General features: G+C 66.2%; 2 protein-coding genes across 2 annotated transcripts; both read right to left on the bottom strand.

Annotated features, from left to right (window-relative positions):
* Positions 1-624: 624 nt before the first annotated feature.
* CPT1B (carnitine palmitoyltransferase 1B) lies at positions 625-10,536 on the bottom strand. Its single transcript, XM_055809105.1, is given in 20 exon segments — positions 625-850; positions 1,204-1,296; positions 1,519-1,632; positions 1,939-2,091; positions 2,734-2,868; positions 3,210-3,374; positions 3,834-3,966; positions 4,313-4,429; positions 4,512-4,697; positions 5,276-5,471; positions 5,567-5,651; positions 5,839-5,946; positions 6,034-6,096; positions 6,098-6,106; positions 6,326-6,469; positions 6,551-6,652; positions 7,269-7,440; positions 7,739-7,878; positions 7,962-8,124; positions 10,390-10,536. Coding segments are annotated over 19 exon segments (2,346 nt in total). The 5' UTR covers positions 8,103-8,124; positions 10,390-10,536; the 3' UTR covers positions 625-760.
* A 1,794-nt stretch (positions 10,537-12,330) lies between these two features.
* On the bottom strand, positions 12,331-16,578 carry CHKB (choline kinase beta). The gene is made up of 11 exons (XM_055809029.1): positions 16,401-16,578; positions 15,741-15,849; positions 15,454-15,567; positions 15,178-15,311; positions 14,851-14,955; positions 14,445-14,503; positions 14,168-14,255; positions 13,942-14,050; positions 13,700-13,806; positions 13,418-13,499; positions 12,331-13,268 (listed from the first exon to the last, which is right to left on the bottom strand). Exons 1-11 carry the CDS (start codon positions 16,544-16,546, stop codon positions 13,212-13,214), a joined length of 1,110 nt encoding a protein of 369 aa, XP_055665004.1. The 5' UTR covers positions 16,547-16,578; the 3' UTR covers positions 12,331-13,211.
* Positions 16,579-21,742: the final 5,164 nt, after the last annotated feature.

The following is a 21,742-nucleotide window of genomic DNA, read 5'->3' as shown; positions in this document are numbered from 1 at the left end:
CTCACTGTGTCCCCCAGCACGGGGACATCAGGCAGTTCTGGCAGCACAGGAGGGGAAACAGGCAGAGGTGCAGAAAGGGGGTGTAAGGCAGCGTGTGCAGGCAGGGAGTGGGTGCCAGGTGGGGTCTTAGGCTGCATCCCTGGAGAAGATGCCCACAGCGGGGGACTCTGAGCCCCATGCTGGGCCTGGCTGTCCCCCAGCCCACCGGGCAGCTCTGGGCTGGCCAGCCATCCCAAGCCTCGATGTGGGCGGGCGCTGGCTGGGTGGCACCAATGCTGTGTGATCTCGGTGGGTGCGGGCAGCTGGAGGGGGAACGGTGCCAAGTGCCTCCAACTGCTGCGTGCTGCACGGGGCGAGGTGTCCCGCCGTGCTGGACACGGCCAAGGGGCTCTGCGTAGCGTGTGTCCCTGCCGCCATGCCCCACTGCACACTCCTCGTCATCGCCACGCAGGCGGCTGGTGGGCACGGCTCACCGCTCACCACCTCACCACCCAGTGGAGCCTTTCATCTGCTGCTTGACGTGTTGATGATGCACCTGCTGCCTGCTGGCTGCTGGGGTGCTGCCAGGACCCCCTGGGGACGCCATGGGTGCAGGGGAACCCAGCCTGATGGAGGGCACGGAGCTCACACCAACAGTCTTTATTGGAAACATGTACAGAGCAGCAACACCCTTGCTGACCCCCAACCCCCTGCCCAGCACCAGGGCTCAGAGCGGCCCCTGCTGGCCCCTCCAGGCTGGGGTCTGAGCCCAATTCCCCCCTCATTTCCCCGCCTTCTCGGCTGGCTTGTCGAAGAGCTCAGCGATGTCCAGCATGGCCTGGCGGATGTTCCTCCCAAAGCGCTTTGAGTCCTGCAGGGCAGCACCTGTGATCTCTGTGGCCTGTGGCCCCCCCAGCCCCTAGGCCACCCCCTGTGGCCTACCACAGGTGGGACACCTGGCAGGTCCTGCACTGGCAGCACCATGAGCCTTGAGCAGGGTGGTGGTCCCACAGGAGAGGGGCTGGGTCACAGTGGGGTCAGGGTCAGGGTCGGGGGGCTGCCTCAGACCCATGGGAACCCCAGAGGAGATCCTACAGCACGGATGGCAACTGCAGCACTGGTAAAGCTGCTGCTGCCTGCCCTGCCTGCTCTGCCCAGGGAGCCCCCAGCCCCTGCACCCCTGCTCCAGGGAGCCTCCCCAGACCCCTGCCCCATGGCTCTCACCGTCTCAGAGCTGGAGAACTTGCTGGAGACATGGAAAGTGATGAGGTTCTCACCAGCGATGATGTAGGAGACACCGTAGCCATCATCCGCCACCTGCAGGGGGAGGTGAACAGGGCCATGGCACCCCCGGGGGGTACCTACCTGGGCCACGGGGCTGGGGGCACCCAGCATGGGGCATGTTCCTGCCCCAGAGCTGCAGGCAAGGGGGATGGGCTACAGACCCCCACTCCTGCCCTTGCACACCCACCCACCTGCCCCACCATGCACATTATCCCCCCGCCCCCCAGCCTTGCTGAACCCCCCTGGGATGCTCACGGGGCCAAAGCCGCCACCACTAGAGACGTGGTCGGGGTACTTGTTCAGGTCGAACATCTTCAGCTGCTGCTGTGGTGTCTGGCTGGTGGAGAGGCGCCAGGGCTCCGACAGCACCTGCCCCAAACTAGTGTTGGTGCCGCCAGCCAAACGCCTCGCTGCACCCCACTGCACCCTGTTCAACCACACCATGCCCCACTGCACCCCGTTGCACCTTGCTGTGCCCAAATGTGCCCCACTGCACCACACTGCGCCCCACTGCACCCTACTGCACCCTTCCTGCAACCTGCTGCACATTCAGCCCTTGTGCATGTGTGTGCTGGTGACACATGTAAGGGTAGTGCCCACACGGTGTCCCATGTGCTATGCATGTTGCTGGCATGGTGTGGTGCTGTGCGTGCCCCTGCGCCCACCCCAGCTCACCTGGGCCAGGAAGGGGGACTGTATCCCCAGGTAGCGGGACACCACGTAGAGGCAGAAGAGGTGTCGGTCGATGCCGGCCCCGGTCATGGCCAGGCGGTACATGTGCTGGTGCTTGTCGGCCGCCAGCTTGAAGAGCCGCTGGCGCTCAGCTCGCTGTGGGGAGAGCCAGGCTCAAGGCTGGTGCAGGCTGGGGTCCTGTAACCCCCAGCCTGGCCACCTGGGTGCTCCGTGCAGGGCAAGTGCTCCCTAGTCCTGCCTGGGGGAGGCAACAGCTGTGCAGCTCCAGGGGAGACGGTCCTGAGGGATGGGGACCTCCCAAGGACAGGAATGTCCCCCACAGATAGGGACCAGGATGGGGACCTCCCCAGGGACAGAGATGTCCCCCAAGGATGGAGACCTCCACAGGGACAGGGACCTGTTCCAGAGGTGGACACTTTCTCCGGGGATGGGAATGTCCCCAAGGAACAGGGACCTCTCCTAGAGATGGGGTCCTCCCCAAAAGATGGGGACCTCTGTGAGGGATGGGGACATCCTTGAGAAATAGGGACATCTGCCACAAATGGAGCCTTCCCTGAGAGAGAGAGAGATCATGAGAGATAGGGACCTCCATGAGGGATGGGGACCTCCTCCAGACATGTGGATCTCCTTGAGGGATGAGGACCACCAGAGAGAGGGGAGGTGCAGACTGAGCCCCGACCTGGCTGGGGACAGCAGGACAGAGCCAAGGTCTTGGAGGGGAGATGTGGGGGGTTGGGGTTGTGGGGCTGCAGACCCGGACCCTGGCGCATTGCTCACGGTCTTCCGGGCATCCCCCATGCTGCGCACGAAGGCGGTGGACTCAGCGGTGCAGGACCTCACCGTCTCTGTCCGGCCCTCACGGAATAGACGCGTCATGGAGGCCTCGTAGGTGAGGCAGAAGCAGCCCTTGTCCTGCAGAGAGGCTGGGTCAGACCAGGGCGTGCCCAGGGGATGTTGCCCCTGTCCCCATCCCCATCCCATCCCAGTCCCTGTCCCCAAGTCCATCCCCATCCCATCCCCATCCCCATTCCTGTCCCTGTTCCTCTCCCCATCCCATCCTTGTCCCTGTCCCTCTCCCTGTTCCCATCCCCATTCCTGTCTCTGTTCCTGTTCTTGTCTCCATCCCCATACCTGTTCCCATCCCTGTCCCCATTCCCATTCCCATCTCCATCCCCATCCCATCCTGTCCCCATTCCCATCCCTGTCCCCCTTCCCATCCCGCCCCCGTTCCCAGCCCCGCCGGGGCAGCTCACACGGAAGTGTGCGAGCTGCAGGGAGATCTGGATAAAGGCGTCGGGGCTGGTCCGGCACTTCTTGATCAGCCCCTTCCCAAACTCAGAGAACTGGAAGCAGCAGAAGTCCACATCATCGGCCAGTGCCTTGGCCAGGCGGTACGAGCTCTCGATGGTGTCACGGCACTGCAGGGAGGCGCAGCCATGGCAGACAGGGCGTACAGCCCCAGCCCCCCATTGCCTACGGTGCGGGGACACTGGTGGCTCAGCCCCAGCCCAGGGCACACATGCGCCTGGTGCACTGGTGCTGTGGGGACTGGGGAGGGTGATTGGGGTGCAGAGAGCCCACCGTGATGCCGTGGGGCACAACAGGGGTGGCCAGGGTGCAGAGAGCTCACCCCAATGATGTGGGGTGCAGGGGATGGCTGGGGTGCAGAGAGGCCACCCCGATGCCGTGGGGTAGGGGGGTGGCTGGGGTGCAGAGATCCCACCCCAATGGTGTAGGGTGCAGGGGGTGGCTGGGGTGCAGGAGAGCTCACCCCAATGACATGGGGAAGTGGGGTGGCTGGGGTGCAGAGAGCCCCGTGGGGCGCAGGGGACTCCGAGAACCTGCCTGCAGGGCTGCGGCTGGGGGGCCAGACCCACCTCCTGGGGGATGTCCCACTGGAGGCGCTGGGGGGGGGCGAGCTGAGTGTTGGGCTCGCCCCGGCAGTGTCCCCGATCGGTGTAGCCCAGCTGGAATTTTTCTGTTGCCAGTGCAAACTGAGGGGAGAGGTCCCTGAGTGTGGGGCACCGGCCCCCTGCACCCCCCCCAGCATTGCTCCATCCACCCCCAACTCACCTCCCGCCTGCCCTACTTGCTCAGGGCTGCCCCACACCCTCCCCCAGGGCTGCCCCACACCCTCCTCCAGAGCCCCACTCACCCCAGGCTGCCCCCTCTGACTCCCCCAGACCCCAGGAGAGAGGTGCTCAGCCTGGGGGGTGCCCACCTTGGAGTCCCATGCCCTGGGGGTGCCCAACTAGGGGTGCCAATGTGGATCCTCAGCCCCAGGGGTCCCCCTTGGAGCCCCAGGGTGCCCAAGGAGGGTGCGCAGCTGGGGGTGCCCCTGGGGGCACCCCTTCACCCCCCGTTACCCTCCCAGAGGTGCCCAATGATGGGCGCATCAGCCCAGGAGTGCTCGGCGTTGGCCCCCAGCTTCCCGTTCTTGTAGACCACCAAGGTGAAGGACTTGTCAAACCAGCTGCAGGGAGCCGGGTGGTGAGGGCAGGGTGGGCACTGGGGACTGGGGGGAGCTGGGGCAGGGGGGTTGGGGGGGTGCCCACCGGTCATAGCACTGGCCATGCAGCAGGGATTTGGCATAGGTGTCCATGCAGCCCTCCTTGCCCGCGACATAGCCGTGCTCCTCCTCGTCCAGCGTCAGGAAGAAGGCTGCCCGCTCGATAGCATCCAGTGACACCTTGTTCTTCCCATGGCTGAAGAACCGGGCTCGAGCCTCAGCCCAGGGCACCCTGCCGGCACCACCAGCGTGAGGGCCCGGGACTGGTGATGCCCTGATCTGCTGCCCCCCAAGCCCCCCAGCCCCACCTGCACTGCAGCACCCACCCATGGTGGCCACCACCGCCATCAACAGCATGAGAGTGTGGGGTTGGTGATGCCCACTGTCCCACAGAGCCCCTTGAGCCCACTGCCCATGAAGCCCCAACTCCCACCCCTGGGTGGCCCTTGGGTCCACCACTGGGAGCCAGAGAGTGTGGGGCTGGCGATGCCCATCATCCCACAAAGCCCCCGAAGCCCACAACCCCAACCCACACCACAGCCCCCCACCCATGGGTGGCCCCAGGATCCAGCACTAGGAGCCATGAGGGTGTGGGGCAGGTGATGCCTACCATCCTGCTGAGGCCCCCAAGCCCACCACCCCCATGCCCCGACCCACACTGCAGCCCCCCCCCCCCAAGAGTGGCCCAACGTGGCCCCCCCCACCCAAGTGACCCATCCCCAAGCATCTCCTTCATCTCCCTGCGCCTGCTCAGCACCCATAGTATACACGGTGTGCCCAGAGCACAGGGACCCACGGGGACATCAGCACCTCTCGCCAGCGGTGAGTGCTGCCAGCCGCTCCTCGCCAGGCTGGGGGGGCGAGGGGTCATCCAGGATGCGCTGGAACTGCAGCTCCAGGTCACAGGGCTGCAGCAGCTGCCCCCCATAGTAGAGCCAGACCTTGTAGAAGCGGCCCTTGTGGTAGACAGCCAGGTGCTTGCTGTCCACCAGGTGCAGCAGTGTGTCTGGGGGACACACACCAGTGTTATGGCCACTCCATGCCCTGGGACCCCACCTGGGACAGACCCTGAGGAATGGGGACCCTCCCGGTGCCCCGTACCCGTCTCCTTGCCAGGGATGCGGGTCGTGTTGAACATCCGTTCCGACTGGTAGGAGCACATGGGCACGATGCCCAGCGCCATCATCTGCATGGGGCAGCGGTGAGTGGGGGCCAGGATGCCTGTGCCCTCACCTCTGCCCCCTGCACCCCCCAACCCCAGCCTCCCTGAGCCTCCCTGCAGCCCCAGGACCCCATGCCAGCCCCACAGTGACTCCACCCCAGACCTACCCTTCCCCAACACCCCCAGCTCCCCCAGTGCCCTGGGTGCTCACGGGGGGGATCTCCCCACGGTCCAGCTTGCGGCGGTACATCAGGATGGCATGCACCATGTTACCTGCCCGAGCAGCCTGGATGTGGCTGGGGGTCACGTAGAGAAAATCCTGGGGACAAGGGATGGGGTTCGATGAGGATGCCAAGGGGCAGCTGGTGGGGGTTTTGGGCATGGCAGTGGTCACCCCAACCCTTACCATGGCATAGTAGTTGCTGTTGACCATGAGTGGGCTGCGGCCATGCAGGTAGATGTACTGCTCCCCACCAGTCGTCGCTCACCTGCAGGGATGGGGATAGGGATTGTGAGGGGGTGCAGGACCCCCTGCCTCTAACAACCCAGCTGCGGCACCCAGGAGGACCCAAGTCCCCCCCTCTCATGATGATGGAGGACAGCAGGGCCATGGGCTTGAGTCTGGGTCACCAACCCTGGTGCTGGAGGGGGGGACCACTGCGGTGGTCCCCCCCTCCAGCACTGGAGAAGCCCAGGATACTCACATAGTTGGTTGTCCACCAGGACTTGAGGATCAGGTACTTCTGCAGCCGTGGAGCTGTCTTCTCCTTGAACTCCTTGGCCAGGGCCTCCATCTTACTGTACTTCTCGTCATCCATGAGTGGGCGCACCGACTCCAGGTACTGCAGGGAGGGGGCTCGGTGTGACACCCCCATCCTTGGCCCACTGCAGACAGACCCTCCAGTCTCATCCCAGCTCCTTACCCGGGTGATGGTGGCCTCCACAGGGGGCACAGGGAGCTTGGGCAGAGAGGTCTGGAAGCTGTAGAGCAGGGGCTTGCGGATTGACAGCACCTTCATCAGCGCCTGCCAGGCATGCCAGGGGATGGAGGGGATGAGGCTGAGCTGCAGGAGTGTGGCATGGCCTTGCATTGCCCGCGCACCAGCTCCTGCTGCTGGCACTGGGAGTCCTGCATGTGCCTGCTGCACTGCAGCCAGGTCCTAATCATGCACTCTGGCTGGTCACAGCCCTGCATGCTGTCACTGTCCCTTTCCCAGCCCTGCATGCTCCCCTGCACCGCAGCTGGGTCCCAACTGTAGTTGCTGCCCCTGACACCCTGGCCTGGACAGCTGCTCCTGCCCATGCCCACCCTGGGCAGAGCAGCCCAGCGCAGCTCGTGGCCTCGCTGTCCGGCTCCTGCAGCTCCCCTGGGCCCCTGGCACCCACCGCCTCCAGGTCACAGAGCGGGCTCATCTCGTCCCCACCACCAGCAGCTTCGCAGCCCTGGCCAGCGCCCCAGCACCCACTATGCTGCACATGTGCATGCACTCATGCATGCAGATGCAGACACTCTGCACCCTATGCCTTAGCATCCTCCTGCACCTACACCGGCAGCACGCCACTCAGCACCGCTTGCCCTGCCGTGCCAGGCCAGTGATGGTGCCAGTGCCCGTGTCAGTGCTGGCTGTAGGTCCTGCTCACCACCCAGATCCTGGTGCTGCGGCTCATCTTGCCATGCGGCTCAAACATCCAGCCGTGATAGGAAAGGAGCAGCTTCAGCGCCTGCCGGAAGAGCAGGACGGCAGAGAGCCAGGCGCCGGTGGAGAAGATCACAGTGCTCACCATCGTCCGGCTCTCATAGCTCAGGAGGCGGCTGTGGGGGCAGACAGGGTGAGGGGGGACATGGCGGGCTGGGGGGACATGAAGGGTGGGACCTCTGGGGGATGTCCCCAAGTGGGGCTGTGCCCGTGGGATAGGGGTGTGTGGGGTGGGACCCCCAGGGGTTGCCACAGGCTCCCATCGCCATCCTGGGGCAGCAGCGGACATGCCAGGGGGGTCCCTCTGCAGGACCATGAGTTGGGACATGGGGGGTGGTCCCCAGCGAGGGGTGTGGCCAGCGGGACCATGACCATGGGGGAGTGGTCCCCCCTGGCCAAGCCGCCCATGCTCACCTCTCAGGCAGGCAGTGGCGGATGCGGGCAATCATCCCCAGGGAGGGGTCAACCTGGCAGTAGAAAGAGCCAGCGGTGGCCATCACGACCACCATCCAGCTGGAGGGGGAGGCAGGGTAGACGCCGGTCAGGAAGCTGTTCTGTGGGCACAGGTGGGGTCAGGGTGGCGGGGACGGCAGTGGACAGGGGGTCCAACCGTCCAGCTGCCCCTGGCCGAGCCCACCTTGGCGCGGACCAAGCGCTTCTTCCAGGAGGAGATGCCAGCAAGGTACAGCTGCCTGACAGCCTCACGGCTGAGGTGGAAGTCCAAGCCCTCAGGGGTGACAGTGAACTGGAACGCCACAGCTTGGTGAGCCTCCGCCATCCTGGGGGTCTGCTGGCACCTGCTGGGGGACACACATGGGGGTGCTGAGTGCAGCGACAGCCACCTCCGGGATATGTTGCCCAGGATGGAGCGGGGACCCTCGCCCACCCCTGGCACCAGGGAGCAAAGACATGGGGGAGGGGGGGGGCAGTGGGTGCCCTCACCCACGGGGTGGGGGTTCTGCCGTGGCACTGCCCGGGCCGGTGCAGTGCACAGGCACTGGTGCAGCCCTGGAGGTGGTGTGCTGGCTGCAGTGCCAGGATGTCCATGTCCCGTGGGAGCCTGCCAGCCCAGTGCGCGTGCTGCGGCCCAGTCACGCGGCGCTGGCCGGGTGCCCACTGAGAGAAGGGTTCAGTGCCGCCTCCAGTCCCCGCAGCGTCCCCAGCGCTGGGAGAGAGGGGACACACCCCTGCTGGTGGGCAGCTGCCGGCCCCTGCCCGTGGTGAAACCCTGGGAGGACGAGGCAGCACGTGCCCCTGTACCGGGCGCAGGCAGCCGTGCTGCACTGGGAACGCTGCCCGCCAAGCTAACAGCCGGAGCCACGGGGCGAGCAGGGACCCTGCTGCAGGCACAGCTGGGATCCCGGGATCCTGCTGTTGTGGGTGCCGGTGGTGCCAGCCCAGGGCTGAGCCCGAGGGCCGTGGGGCCTGTGGGTGCTGCTGCTGCAGCCCAGGCCTCAGGCAGGGGGAGACCCCGAGGTGCCTCAGGCACCAGTGTGCTAGTGGTGCCCTTCACACAGGCACCTTCGGGCTGAAGACAGAAGCTTGGCAGGAACCGTGTCACAGCACTACTGCTACATTGTGCTGCACTGCACCGTGTTGCACCGCACGGCTACACCGCACTACGCTATCTGTACCGCACAGCCCATACCATGCTGCACCGCACTGCACAGCTGCACCATGCTGCACCACACTGCACTGTGCTGCACCACACAGCCACACTGCACTGCGCTGAACTGCACCGCACAACCATCCTGCGCTGCACCGCATGGCTGCACTGCACTGTACTGCACTGTGCTGTACCACACAGCCACACTGCGCTGCACTGAACTGCAATACCACACAGCCATACCATGCTGCACTGCACAGCTGCACCATGCTGCACTGCACTACACTGTGCTGCACCACACAGCCACACTGCGCTGCACTGAACAAACTGCAATACCACACAGCCATACCATGCTGCACCGCATCACTGTACCGCACTGTACCACACTGCACTGCTCTGTGTGGTTACGCAGCACCGCACTGGTGTGCATTACATGGCACTGAACTGCATTGCTCTGCACTGTGCTGTTACACTGCACTGCACAGCATTGCCCAGCACTGAACCGTACAGCATGGCACTGCCTCATGCCGCACGGCACTGCATTAAACCATATCACCCTGCACTGAAGTGCTCTGCGGTGTAGTGCACTGCCCGGCTGCACTGCACCCTGCTGCATGTGATCGCCGTGCACTACACTGCAGACCACAGTACAGCATGGCACTGCATGGCACTACACCGCATGGTGTGGTACAGCACTGCACAGCACGGCACAGCACCACACAGAGCACTGCACAGCACTGCATGGTGTGGCACAGCTCAGCATGGCATGGCACAGCACTGCATGGCACTGCATGGCACTGCACAGCACCGCATGGCACTGCACAGCACCACACAGCATGGCACAGCACTCCATGGCCCCTCACAGCACCGCATGGCATGCCACAGCAGTGTGTGGTGTCGCACAGCACCGCGTGGCATGGCCCTGCACTACATGGCATAGCACAGCAGTGTGGGCCGTAGCACAGCACCACACAGCATGGCCCAGCACCACATGGCATGGCCCAGCACTATGCGGTGCAGGATAGCGTGGCAGGGCGCTGCACGGCACGGCCTGGCCCCCCGCGGCAGGGCAGGGCAGGGCAGTGCCGCCCCGTGCCCCCGGGACCCGCAGGCCCCACGCCGTGGGTGGGACGAGGCTCCCAGCCCCGCGGCCAGCGCCGCAAGGTCACCGGGGCCGGGGCCCCGCAGCCGCCTGGAGAAGCCGCTGCCCGGCCCGGGAGCCCTCGGGCCCCGCTGCCGCCGCCGGGACCGGGGCAGCGCGGGCAGCCGCGGGGCCGGGGGTGCGGGCGGGTCTGGAGGACGCTCCCTACGGTCACGGGTGGAAGCCGGCGCCCGGCGCGGTGGGTAGGGGGCCGCGGGGTCCCCCGGCGCCGGGGGGGTGCTGGTGCCCGCCCTGAGCGGCTCCCGCCCCCGCTGGGCTCCCCCACGCGTGGGTCCCCCCCGCCCGGGTGCCCGGTACCTGCTCGGGGGCGCGGACGGCGGGCGGCGGCCCCGGGGACGGCGGCTCCCTGCGCCCCGGCACCGGTAACCGGACACCGGCGGCGGGCGGGACCCGCTGGATGGCCCGAAATGGCAGCGCTCGCCCGCCGCTCCACCCCCGCACCGCGCTCGGCCCCGGCGGGGGCCAGCACCGCGGGAAAGGGCCGGCACCCCGGGAAGGGACCGGCACCCCGGGAAAGGGACGGCACCCCGGACGCCGGGGAAAGGAACCGGCAACCCGGGATAGGGACCGGCACCTCGGGGAAAGAGACCGGCAGCGCGGGGAAAGGGCCGGCACTCCGGGAAAGGGACAAACATCCCGGGAACGGGGCCGGCACCCCGGGAAAGGGCCGGTACCCCGGGAAAAGGGACCGGCACCCCGGGAAAGGAGTGGCACCTCAGGGACAGACCCGCACCCCAGGCAGGGACTGTCCCCCCCAGGCAGGGGCCGGTACCCCGAGAGCAGCCCGTCGCCCCAGCCCCGCACCCCAAGGGCAGGGGCCCTCCTCCCCGCTCTGCCGCGGGCAGTGTGCCTGGGGGCTGGCCCGGGGGTCCGGGCGCGGGGCTGGGCTGTACAGGGCCCGTTCCGTTCCCCGGGGCCCTACGGGGCCGGATCCTGTCCCGCTCCCCGGGGCCGTACGGGGCCAGCTCCTGCCGTGCCACAGCAGCGGCACAGGGCAGCGCTGGGCAAGGGCAGACAGAGGAGTGCCCGCTGCCTGCCGTGCCCAGGGGGCTTGACCTTCCCCTCCCGGTTCGCTCTACCGGAGGCAGCTGCCTGCAGCTGGAAGGGCATCTGGAGGAGACTCCAGTGCAGCGTGGTCCCCCCCGGCAGCCCCCATCCCAGGCCAAGGGCTGTGACCCCAGTGCTGGCAGGGGTACAGGAGGGGCACACATGTGCGTGACCCCTGCTGCACCCGCACATGTGCTCAGGTGTGCGCCCAGTGCCCACCCCGGCCAGGGCTCAGGACACCCTGTGCAGCTTCAGGGTGACACCTCTGCGGCCTCTGCCCCCCCCCCCCCCAGCTCTGAGAGAGGGTCCCGGGCCAGGTGGCCCATGTGGAGGGAGCTCCCACAGCTGCCTGCCGGCCACCAGCCACTGGGCTATAAATAGCCGGTATGTGGGTGAAAGAGGAGCTGGGTAAGCATGGAGAAGGATGCTGGGCCCTGGCCCCCCATGCTCAGCTCCAGGGGGGCAGACCCTGGTCAGGGCAGCCGGGGCCAGGCAGAAGGCAGCGTGGCACAGACCTGGTCAGGGGGCGCAGGGGAAGGAAGGTGAAGCCACAAGCCCCCACTGCTGCCAGCGGGGAAGGTGCCTGTGGAGAAGCTGTTCTGGGGGAAAGAGATCATTGGGCAGAGGAGCGGGCCAGCAGCGAACCCACACTTGCCTGCTTCCTCCCCGAGCATCAGCTCTCACCGGTGGGGCTGCGGGGGGCAGGACAGCACCAGCAATCACCCCAAGATGCAGACGGAGTAACTGGAGGCTGTGAGCAGCGCAGGTGGGAGGAGATGGGGCAGCACCTCTGCCATAGCACAAACCAGAGCTGCTGCCACGGGTGAGACCCTCCTGGCTGGCCACAGGGGCAGGGTGGGGGGTGGCACGTACCCTACAGTGCGGGGTGAGGAGCATGGGTGAGGAGGGGGTACAGCCTTGGTCTCCTGCATCCCGTTGCAGCCTGTGCCCGATGTACCCTCCCAGCTTGGCCCTGGGCCAACATAAGCTGTGGCACCCACTGCCCATCCCAAGCCACAGCTCCTGCAGACCCCCTGGCACCAGCAGAGGGGTCTGGGGAGAGGATCAGCGCATGCTGCTGTGGGGCAGCCTCACTTCTGCTGCAATATTCTGGGACGGCCCGGGGCTGTGGCAAGCCCCTGGCGAGTAGGGAGGTGGTGGCAGCAGGGCCACCTGTAGAGAGCAAGCAGGTACCGTGCACCAACCGCAGCGTTTATTGGTCTGAGGACAGTTTACATTCTGCTGTCGGGAGGGGAAGGAAGGAGCAGCCCTCTGCCCCATCCCAGCAGCCCAGAGCCACAGGGAAGCCAGGCAGGTCCTGCCTTAACCCCAGGGGTCTGGGGAAAGCTGTCAGGGGAGAATGAGATGCAAGCATAGGTCCCCTACACCCCTTGGCCCCCAGCAGCACCCTGGGGGCTCTCAGCATCCCTGCCTGCACCCCTCTCAACTTGCAGGGCCACAGCTCCAAGCAGGGCTGTGCAAGGGGCTGGCAGGACAGCCAAGCCATCCGTGTCTCTCTGGTCCAGGCTGTGCCTGCCCGCCTGCTGCTGGCAAGGGCAGGAGGCTCCCACCAGCCAGGACCTGCAGCTCAAGCCCTGCTCAGTGCCAGCAGTGCGGAGACAAGGGACAAGCCACCACAGAGGGGCTGTGCCAAAGGCAGCGAGGGGGCAGCCACAGTGGCAGTGATGGGGCAGCCACAGGGTCAGGCAGGGACAGGGCGCTGCCAGCAGCCTCTCCACTCTGTCAGGGGCCGCCTGCACACGAGCCATGGCAAAGACACAGCCCCGTGGCTGATGCGCCACCTCCGAGCACGATGTCCCCTTCTCCAGGAGGCATGCACTAGGGCAGACCCACCTCTCCCCCAGCTCTGCTGCATAGCCCTGGGGAGCAGGGGCAGACACTGGCCCCCTGAACCGTTCTATCACCTGTCTGGGCAGCCCAGGCTGGAGGGCAGGCCGCCTGGGAGGGGACACTGCATCCCTGGCCTGCCCCATAGCACGGGTGTTGCCAGGGTGTGGCAGAGGGAGGCTGCGGAGTGGAGGTGGGCACAGGCAGGGCTGGGGCAGCTGCTCTCAGGAACACTGTGCCTTGTGCTGGAAGTAGGCTTCGAAGCGGCTCTGCGCATAGTCCTGTAGCAGGAAAGAGTTGTCAGGGACAGCCTGTGTCCTCTGACGCCCCCAGCCCACCTCCCCCGCTCCCAGCATCAGAGAAGGGGTGACGTGCAAGGAACCCCAGGGCCCAATTCATGGCCCTTCCAGCACTCAGAGGCAGTGCTCACCAGGTACCCGAACTCGATGGTGGAGATCTTCGCCTGCAGAATGGACCACAGGCCCCAGAAGAAGTGAGAGGCCAGAGCAAACCTGATGGAGAGCAGCAGTCAGCCCCACTGGCCACCCCCCATCCATGCCCCACACCAACAGTGAGCAGGAGGGAGGGAGACAGACAAGGGTGATTTTGGGGATGCTGCACTCTCTGTGCAGCAGGAACAAGGAGATGTGCCCCTAGGATGTCCCCTACAGCCACAGGGACACCCCCCACCCCACCCCGGCATGCCCCTCACCGGTTGATCTCTGTGAGCATTTCTTCTTCAATGTGGGCCTGCTCCTTGTGTGTGGTGTCCCCGCGTCGCCCCGAGTCCTCTGAGAGGTAGTGCCGGATGAAATGCAGCTGGAAGAGGGACAGAGCAGGCTGGGATGCTGCAGACTGGCACTGACACATCTGGTACATCCCTGCCAGCCTCCACGAGGCTCCCCCTTGCTGGGAGCACCCTATGTCTGCTGCCGAGGGACGAGGCAGCTCTACCTGCTGCTGCCGGCTGGGGTAGTTCTCTGGGGAAGCCTTAAAGAACGGCCAGGAATCATGGGTGTAGTTGTAAACCCACTCGCAGAAATGGTTGCCGATGTCGAAGCCCCTGGAGAAAGGGGAGGGTGAGCAGGGCCCCAGCCTCTCACAAGCAGGAGACTGGCCTCTGCAGCAGCTGCCGCAGGGACCCTGGCATGGGGCTCAGCCCAGCAGCCCCCAGACCCACCGGTAGTTGTAGCTGCTATACTCAAAGTCAATGAGCATAAGCTTGTCAGAGGAGGAAGCCTCGCGCCCAGCCAGCAGCAGGATGTTCCCTGTGCAGACACGGGGTTGGCTCAGGGGTGGCTGGGGGGAACCCACCAGCTCTGTCAGGGCTGGGGGGCAGCTGCAGGCAGGGGCAGGAGGCCGAGCCTGTGCCCAGGGGTAGGCAGGCAGGGAGAGCAGCTCCAGGTCCAGGATGAGGCCTTTGCAAGGAGAAGCAGCTGCCTGCCCACTGCACTCACCTTCCTGGACGTCATTGTGGCAGAAGACCACCGGCGAGGGGGTGGACTCCAGCAGCTCCCTGCAGTTCAGGGGACAGACACCTCAGCAGGGGCAGGACCTGCCGGCCCTCACCCACCAGCTGCAGGGTCACAGGGACCACCACTGTTGCTGCAGCCCATGGGTGGACAGAGCTACGGACACAGTTGGGATGCGGAGCTCAAGAAAACTGGGAGAAACCCTGCCCTGGGGACACAGGGACCCCTCTGAGAGCCGTTCCCCAGAGTGGAAGGCTCCCTCTCAGGACATGGAACAGAAGAGACCAGTTTCCAGAGAAGCTGAGTCACCCCAGGCTCCCTGTGAGGAGGCTGGCAGTGAAACGGGGTCAGCCCTTGCCCTGTGCCATGCCAGTGGGCAGCTCAGCTTCACCTGAGGCTCTTCATCTCTTCCTGCAGGTTATAAGTCTTGAGGTGGTTGAACTTCTTCAGCTGCTCTTCCTCGGGGAAGGTGAGCTCCGAAATCTGCTTCAGGTACCTGGAGTACAAGAGACAGCGCTGCAGTGGGACAGACATCCCTGGACACTGCCACTCCACCACAGCCCCTCTCTCGCCAGCCCAGTGCAGAGCCGGGGCTACTGAGGCTCCACACCCTGTTCCTGTGGGCCCTGCTGGCAGCCAGCTGGGAAACATCCCTGTGCTCTGGACCCCGTAGGATTTTGGGGGCTGAGGTGATCCAGAAGCCTGCAGCTGCCCTCACCACTCCATGGTCCCAAAGAGCCATTTGGGCTCCTTGTTGAAGGGCATCACCATGCCGTGGAACCGGGACATCTTCACCGCAATCTCCTTGGAGATGTCAGGGTCTCGCAGGTCCTCAGTCCGCAGACGTCGGCTCTGGGGTGGGACACAGCAGTGAAGTGAGTGGCGTGCCGGCCCTGGGGAGCCGGCCCTGCCCTTGGCGGCACAAAAAGCACCGTGTCATGTCTCTTCCTGTGGTCGGTAGCTGCCTGGAGTGAGGGGAAAGCCTGTCCCATACCGGAATGTATTGCTCCAGCCGCCCCTGGGGGAAGACACCGTAGAGCCGTGGCCCCAGTGCCCGCTCAGCCAGGATGGCAAACATCACACTCTCCAGCACCAGCGAGTCCACGCCCTGCGGACGCAGGCAGTGAGCCCCGGCAGCTGCCCTGGTCCTGCAGCCCCGCAGCAGCTGCCAGGCCCAGGCCAGGAGGAAGACACTGGCAGAGCCCTAAGCCCTGCAGCCATCCAAGGGCTGCTGGTCGTGGGGGGCTGCTGGTCAGGGGGTCCGGTGCTGGCCATGCTCACCTGCAGGATGGCCCCATAGACGCGCAGCAGCACCTGCCGGGGCTCGTCCCCCACGCTGAGGATGTGCTCCGGCAGCGTGCACTTGAACAGCAGGTTGCTGAGCCCCCCGCTGCAAGTACAGGCTGGTCAGGGGCTGCAGGGGTGCCACCGCAGGGCAAGGTTGGGGGGCAACTGGGGCACCCGGGGTAGGAACATGACTGGGAGAGGGCTGGGGCATCTGGGTGGGGGCATCAGGGGTAGGACTGGGACACCGTTGCAGGGACAACTGGGGCACCTGGCTGGAAACAGGGCCACCAGTCGGGGGGACAACTGGGGGACACTGAGGTGGGAGACTGGGTTACTGGTCAGGGGAACAACTGGGAGACAGGGGGAGGGGGGACTGGGCTACCGGATAAGGGGGAAACAGGGGCACTGGGGGCGACGCGACTTGGGGGGAGACTGTGGCACCCGACAGGGGAACTGGGGGGAGGAAAGGCCACTGGGGGGGCGGACAGGGCCACCAGTCGAGGGCAGACAAGGCCACCGGGGAGGGTAGGACAGGACACTGCGGGGGACAGGACAGGGACACCGGGTGGCTCAGGGGAACCCGGGGCGAGGACACCGGGAGGGGCCGGGTCACCGCACCGGCGGGCAGGTGCGGCCCCCGCTTCCGGCTCCTACCTGACGGGCCCGATGCTGAACTCCTCGGGCCCGATGAGCTTCCAGGAACCGGCGAGGAACTCCCGGCACCAGGCGTAGGCCTGCAGGCGGGTGACGGCGGGCACAGCCCCGGCCGCGGCCCCGCTGCCCCGTCCCGCCGCCGCCATGGCTCCACCGCCCGTCGGGGCGGGGCGGAGCGCCTGCCGGCCCAATGGCAAAGCGCGCCCGGCGATGACAACACGAAGCGGAGCCAATGGGCTTGAGCGGCGGGGATGCGGCGGAACGTGGAGGTGAAGGCGCGGCTGCGGGCGCTGGCGGCGGCGCGGGGCGCGGCTGAGCGGCTGGGAGGAGCGGCCCGGGCACAGGGACAGGGACAGGCACAGGGCCTGGTCCAGGCCGACACCTTCTTCCGCGTCCCGCGGGGCCGCCTCAAGCTGCGCCGCACACCGGTGAGTGCGGGGCCGGGGCCGTTATCAGGCCTCGGGTGGGGGGTGCCCGGGCAGCAGTTGGGGGTGCTCGGGCCTGAAGGTCTGTGGGGATGGCCCGGCCTGCCTGGCCCTGACTGCCCCTGGCCCTGCCCCGCCTCCCGCCGTCTGCCTTCCCCCCCCCCCCAATCCTCTTTGTCCCTGCCATGCCCTGCCCATCCCTGCCTGTTCCTCCCTGTCCCTGCTGCCTTCCTAGGATGGGCGGGGAGAGCTGATCTTCTATGAGCGCCCCGACACTGCCGGCCCCAAGCTCTCCCACTTCACCATCACCCCCACGGATGACCCTGATGGCCTGGAGGTGAGCGCTGGGGGCCCCTCTGGGACAGTGTGCCCAGGGGTGCTGGCTGCTCCCCACCACAGGGCTGCTTGGGGTGTCTGGCACCTGTGGCCTGGCCGGGGCCTCACTGGGGGAAGCCCTCAGCTTTACCACCCAGCACGGCCTGCTGCTGTGGCTGCCCCTTCCCGGGGTGGCTGCCAGCTGCAGGCAGCTCCTTTCTTGGTGCGCAGGCAGTGCTGACTCAGGCGCTGGGCGTGCTGGGTGTGGTGAGGAAGGAGCGTCTCCTCTACCTCGTGGGACAGACCCGGGTGCACCTGGATAGTGTGGAGGGGCTGGGGGACTTCGTGGAGCTGGAGGTGAGTGGGGCATGGCTGGGGCGAGTGTGCCAGCCTCAGGGCACCCCGGGGCTCACCCTCCCTGTGCCCACAGGTGGTCCTGACTGAGGAGCAGACTGTGGAGGATGGTGAGCGTGTGGCCCACCAGCTGATGAAGGAGCTGGGGATTGAGGAGGAAGACCTGATCTCTGGGGCCTACCTGGACCTTCTTCTGGCCAAGGGGGACTCGAGCTCGTGAGGGCTCACAGGTGTTCCCAGAGTCCCCTCACTGCCACCCCTCACCCAGGCTGTGACAGCACAGCCAAGAGCAATGGGGACACGGCTGCCCCACTGACAGCTGCTGCCCTGTATCCACCCCATGGATGGCTGCCCACCCCCTGCCCTTTGCTGCACAATAAAAGCTGGGGACTGATGGCATCTGTGCCTGGGATCGGCTGATCTGGTGGGTGCTGGAGCCTTGGTGCTGAGGTCAGGGCACCCATAGTTGCCCTTTGCCACCCTTTCTGTGCCAGTGGAAGGGGCAGGCTGCAGAAGGGAGGGGGGTGCCAGCCCTGGGGAAACTCCAAGCTCTCCTCTTGTGGGGCATGGTGTCCTGGGGAAGGGGTGCAGGAGGGGCTGGCTTGGCAGTGATGGGCAGCAGTGCTCAACCCTGAGCTAGGATTGCATCCTCTCCCCATACTCGGTGCTAGCCAGGGCCATGAGCTGTGCCAGGAGTGGAGCACAATAGTGCTGTGGGCAGAGCTGGAGGGCTTGGGGCTGCTGCTGTGGCAGCAGATGAGTCAGTGGCAGCGGGGGGAGATTTGGGGGGCCGGAGGCATCTGTGCTGCTGTGCCATCTGCCTGCTGCCGGCTAGCTGGCGGGCAGGTCCCCTAAGCCGCTGTTGTGGCTGACTGATCCTGCCCAGGGAGAGAGACAGGGCAGGGCTGGGGAGTCTGTGGGGCAGCCCAGCTGGGCAGAGGAGGCAGGGGCTGGGGCAGGGCTTACCCGTGGAGCCAACATGGGCCTGTGGCCAGAGGGCCAAGAGGCAGGGGCTGTCACCTGGGCTGCTCCTCTGCCCTCTCTGGGAGCCTGGCAGAGACGGGGCTCCTGGGCCCTGCCTGGCCCTGTGCACCTGGCAGCAACTGCCACAGCCCCCACGTGTGGTGCCAGAGCCCCGTGCCAGGGGATGCCAGGAGGGAAAAGGCCTGTGGGGAGCTGGGGGCAGCAGGAGTGGCCAGTGAAAGGGGAACGGCTGTGGCTCCTGCTCTGCCCAGGAGTCTCTGCTCCTGGCTCTGAACCCACACGACTAATGGGGCACTGCTGAGCCCCTCACTTGCTGTGTTGTCCAGTATGAGCTTTGCTGGGGACGGCTTCTCCTCTGCCAGCGCCCTCCCCAGGAGCCCATATCTCAGGGTGCTAGAAGGGCCGTGCCAGGCCATGCCACAGAGCCTGCTGTGCCTGTTGCTTCCAACCACAGACCACGGGTGATTCCTGGGAGGTAACAGCCCTGTCCCAGGAAAGCATCTCCCCCAGGGAAGCCACAGGTGGGCAGTAGGCTCGCTGTAGGTGCACTGCTGCCATTCTATGGGCACAGCCCCACTGTGCAGCTGGAAAGGGGCACCCACTCCTGACCAGGCACCCAGCGCAGAGCAGGGGTGTCTGTCTGCACCACGCAAGGCCAGTGGGATGGGAGCTGCCTGTTTGTGGTGGGATAGGTGGTGGCTGCCCAGTATTCTATGTGATGGGCAGCTGCTGCCTGCATCTGGGAATGGATGAAAAAAACCCCTAAGGCTCAGCTGACTGCCCTCAGCCATTTCCCAAGTGGGTCCGCTCTGCATGTGAGCTGGGGGCTTTTGTCTGCACGGATATCTGGGGAGGCCATTTCCCCTGCACCCCCAAGCACCCCTGGGGTGAGTGGGTGGAGAGTCAGGGCCAGCGTCTCTCCAAGGGCTGGGGTTGCAGGGTGCCAGCTGGACAGCTGTCCCCCTGTGCACACTCTGGTGGCACAAAGCTGGCCTTGGGCTTGCCTGGGGCTCCCCAAGCAGCTGGGGAGGTGTGTGGGTGGGTGAGTGGCTAGGACCTGGTAGGATGGGTAGCCAAGACCTGGTGGGATGGAGGGGGCCAGGAGGAGCTGCAGGACCCCACGGGGCTCAGCACCTTTCCAGGGCCAGCATAAGCAGTGAGGTGCAGGGGGGGCGCACTGAAGGATCCACTAGCCCCTGGGATGGTGTGGGGGTGGGCAGAGGGTAGTGGTGCTTGTCCATGCCCTCCACCCAAGCCCAGGGCTGCGAGGAATGGTTGGGGAAGGGGAACTGTACGGTGGGTGCCCAGGGCCTGGCACAGGGTGATGGGATGGCTGGCGGGGGTGGTGGTGGTGTGAGGGGAGCATGGCCCAGACTTGCCATGAGCCATTCCCAAGCACAGACCAAGGAGCTGTGGAGAGGGGCTAGGGTCACAGTTGTTACCATTCCCCACTGCCTTTGCGCCCCACCAATGTGATTTGTTCCCCAGTGCAAGGATTCCCCCAACAACTCCAGGTCCTCATGGCCCGCAACAGCTCCGCCCCCCCCGCATTCTGTTGCCTGCTGCATGGGCCCCCAAACACCTACTGTCCCCGATGGCCTCCTGTGCCCCCCCGTGTGCAGACCTCCCCTGCTGCCCTGTCCCCCTCTCTCTGTGCCCTCCCCTACTTTCCAGCTCCCATGGTGCAGTGTTCCCACTGCCCCTGAGCCATCCCGCTGTACCCTCTTGCACCTCAGTGCAGGGATGCTCCCTTGCCCAGGTCCTGCAGGGCCCCTTGCAACTTCTAGAACCCCCTCACCCGCTCTTGTCCCCCCAGTCCCCTCAATGCACAGAACCCCAAAAGCCTCCTGAGCATCCACTGCACCTCCCACCCCAGTGCGTGTACCCCCAGTGCGCGTAGCCCCCCTCCTCCTGGACCCCCCCTCCACCAGTTTCCCAAAGCGCGCACATCTGCTCCCCCCGTACACCCTCCGCAACGCCCCACTGCCTCGTTGGCCTCCACCATCTCTTCTACCCCCAATGCTCTCTGCTCCCAAAGCGGGAGCCTCCGTGACCCCCTGGATCCCCCAACGTCCCCTGCCCGCCAGCACCGGACAGCTCCGGGCCTTCAGCACCGGGCACCGGACAGCTCCCGCCGCGCGGCCCCGGGCCGCCTCCGCCGGCTCGGGTCGGGCTTGAGCCGCCTCCGCCTCGCCGTACGGCTCCCTGACCCCTCTCACACCTCCCTACAGAGCCCCTGACCCGTCCTGCCCCTCCCCCATCGCCCCCGTGCCCCCCTGCGCTGCCCTGCGCGGTTCCCTGCACGTCCCTGTGCAACCCCCTGCATCTCTCCCATACCTCCCCCTACCCCTCCCTACAGGGCTCCGCAGAGCCCGCCGTGCAGCTCTGCCCCTCCCCGCGCAGCCCTCTGCATTTCCGCGGTACCCCCATGTACCACCCGCTCTCTGCTCCCCCCATACAATCCCTGCGCAGCCCCCCACTCCTTCTGCTCCCCCCATACGGCCCCAGCCCCCTCTCTAGGATCCACCAGCACTTTCCTGCTCTCCCCCTATACAGCCTCCCCCTGCTCCCCTCCCTACACAGCCCCTCTCTGCTCCCCTCCATACAGCCTTTCACCCCTCTCTGCACAGACCCCTGCCCTCCCTAGAGACCACCGACCGGCGCCCCCCCCCCCCCCCTTCGTTCGGCCATTCCTGCTGCCCCCAGCCCCCCTCCCCTCCTTGGAGACCCCCATCTCCTCCCCGCTCCCCTCTGGTCACCCTCTGCCTATACCCTCCCCTGACCCTCCCTCTACCACTGCCCGCTCCCCTCCCCCCACACCCTGCCCCCTCCCATACCCCCATGCCGTCCCTATAGCTTCCCCGCTCCCCTCCCATACCATCCCCTCCCTATACTACGTCCATCCCTTCCCATAACCGCCTGATCCCCTTCCTATTTCACCCCCATCTCCTCTCTGTACCACGCCCCGACCCACTCCGTATACCACCGCCCGCAGCCTTCCCTACACACCCCGCCCTCTCCTATAGCCCTCGTCCCCTCCCTGTATCACCCCCATCCCCTCCCATACTCCTCCCTGTATCACCCCATCCCCTCCCATACCCCCGCCCGATCCCTCTCATACTAACTCCTCCCTATACCGCCCCTCGTTTATAGCACCCCCGGTCCCCTCCCACCGCCCATCTCCTCCCTATACCACCTCCCATCTCCTCCCTATAGCCCCCCCGCCCCCCTCCCTATACCACCTCATCCCCTCCCATACCTCCC

The sequence above is a fragment of the Falco peregrinus genome, chromosome 6 (assembly GCF_023634155.1).
Source record: "Falco peregrinus isolate bFalPer1 chromosome 6, bFalPer1.pri, whole genome shotgun sequence".
Lineage (NCBI taxonomy): Eukaryota > Metazoa > Chordata > Aves > Falconiformes > Falconidae > Falco > Falco peregrinus.
Note: the sequence above shows the minus strand (reverse complement) of the source record. Positions and strands in the feature narration are given on the sequence as shown.

Excerpts from the sequence above, each read along its gene's own strand:
- CHKB (XM_055809029.1), bottom strand. The coding sequence starts at position 16,546 with ATGGCGGCGGCGGGACGGGGCAGCGGGGCCGCGGCCGGGGCTGTGCCC. Across the intron at positions 15,850-16,400 it reads TTCAGCATCGGGCCCGTCAG|CGGGGGGCTCAGCAACCTGC; the intron begins GTAGGAGCCGGA and ends CTGTACTTGCAG. Across the intron at positions 14,956-15,177 it reads CTCTTTGGGACCATGGAGTG|GTACCTGAAGCAGATTTCGG; the intron begins GTGAGGGCAGCT and ends CTTGTACTCCAG.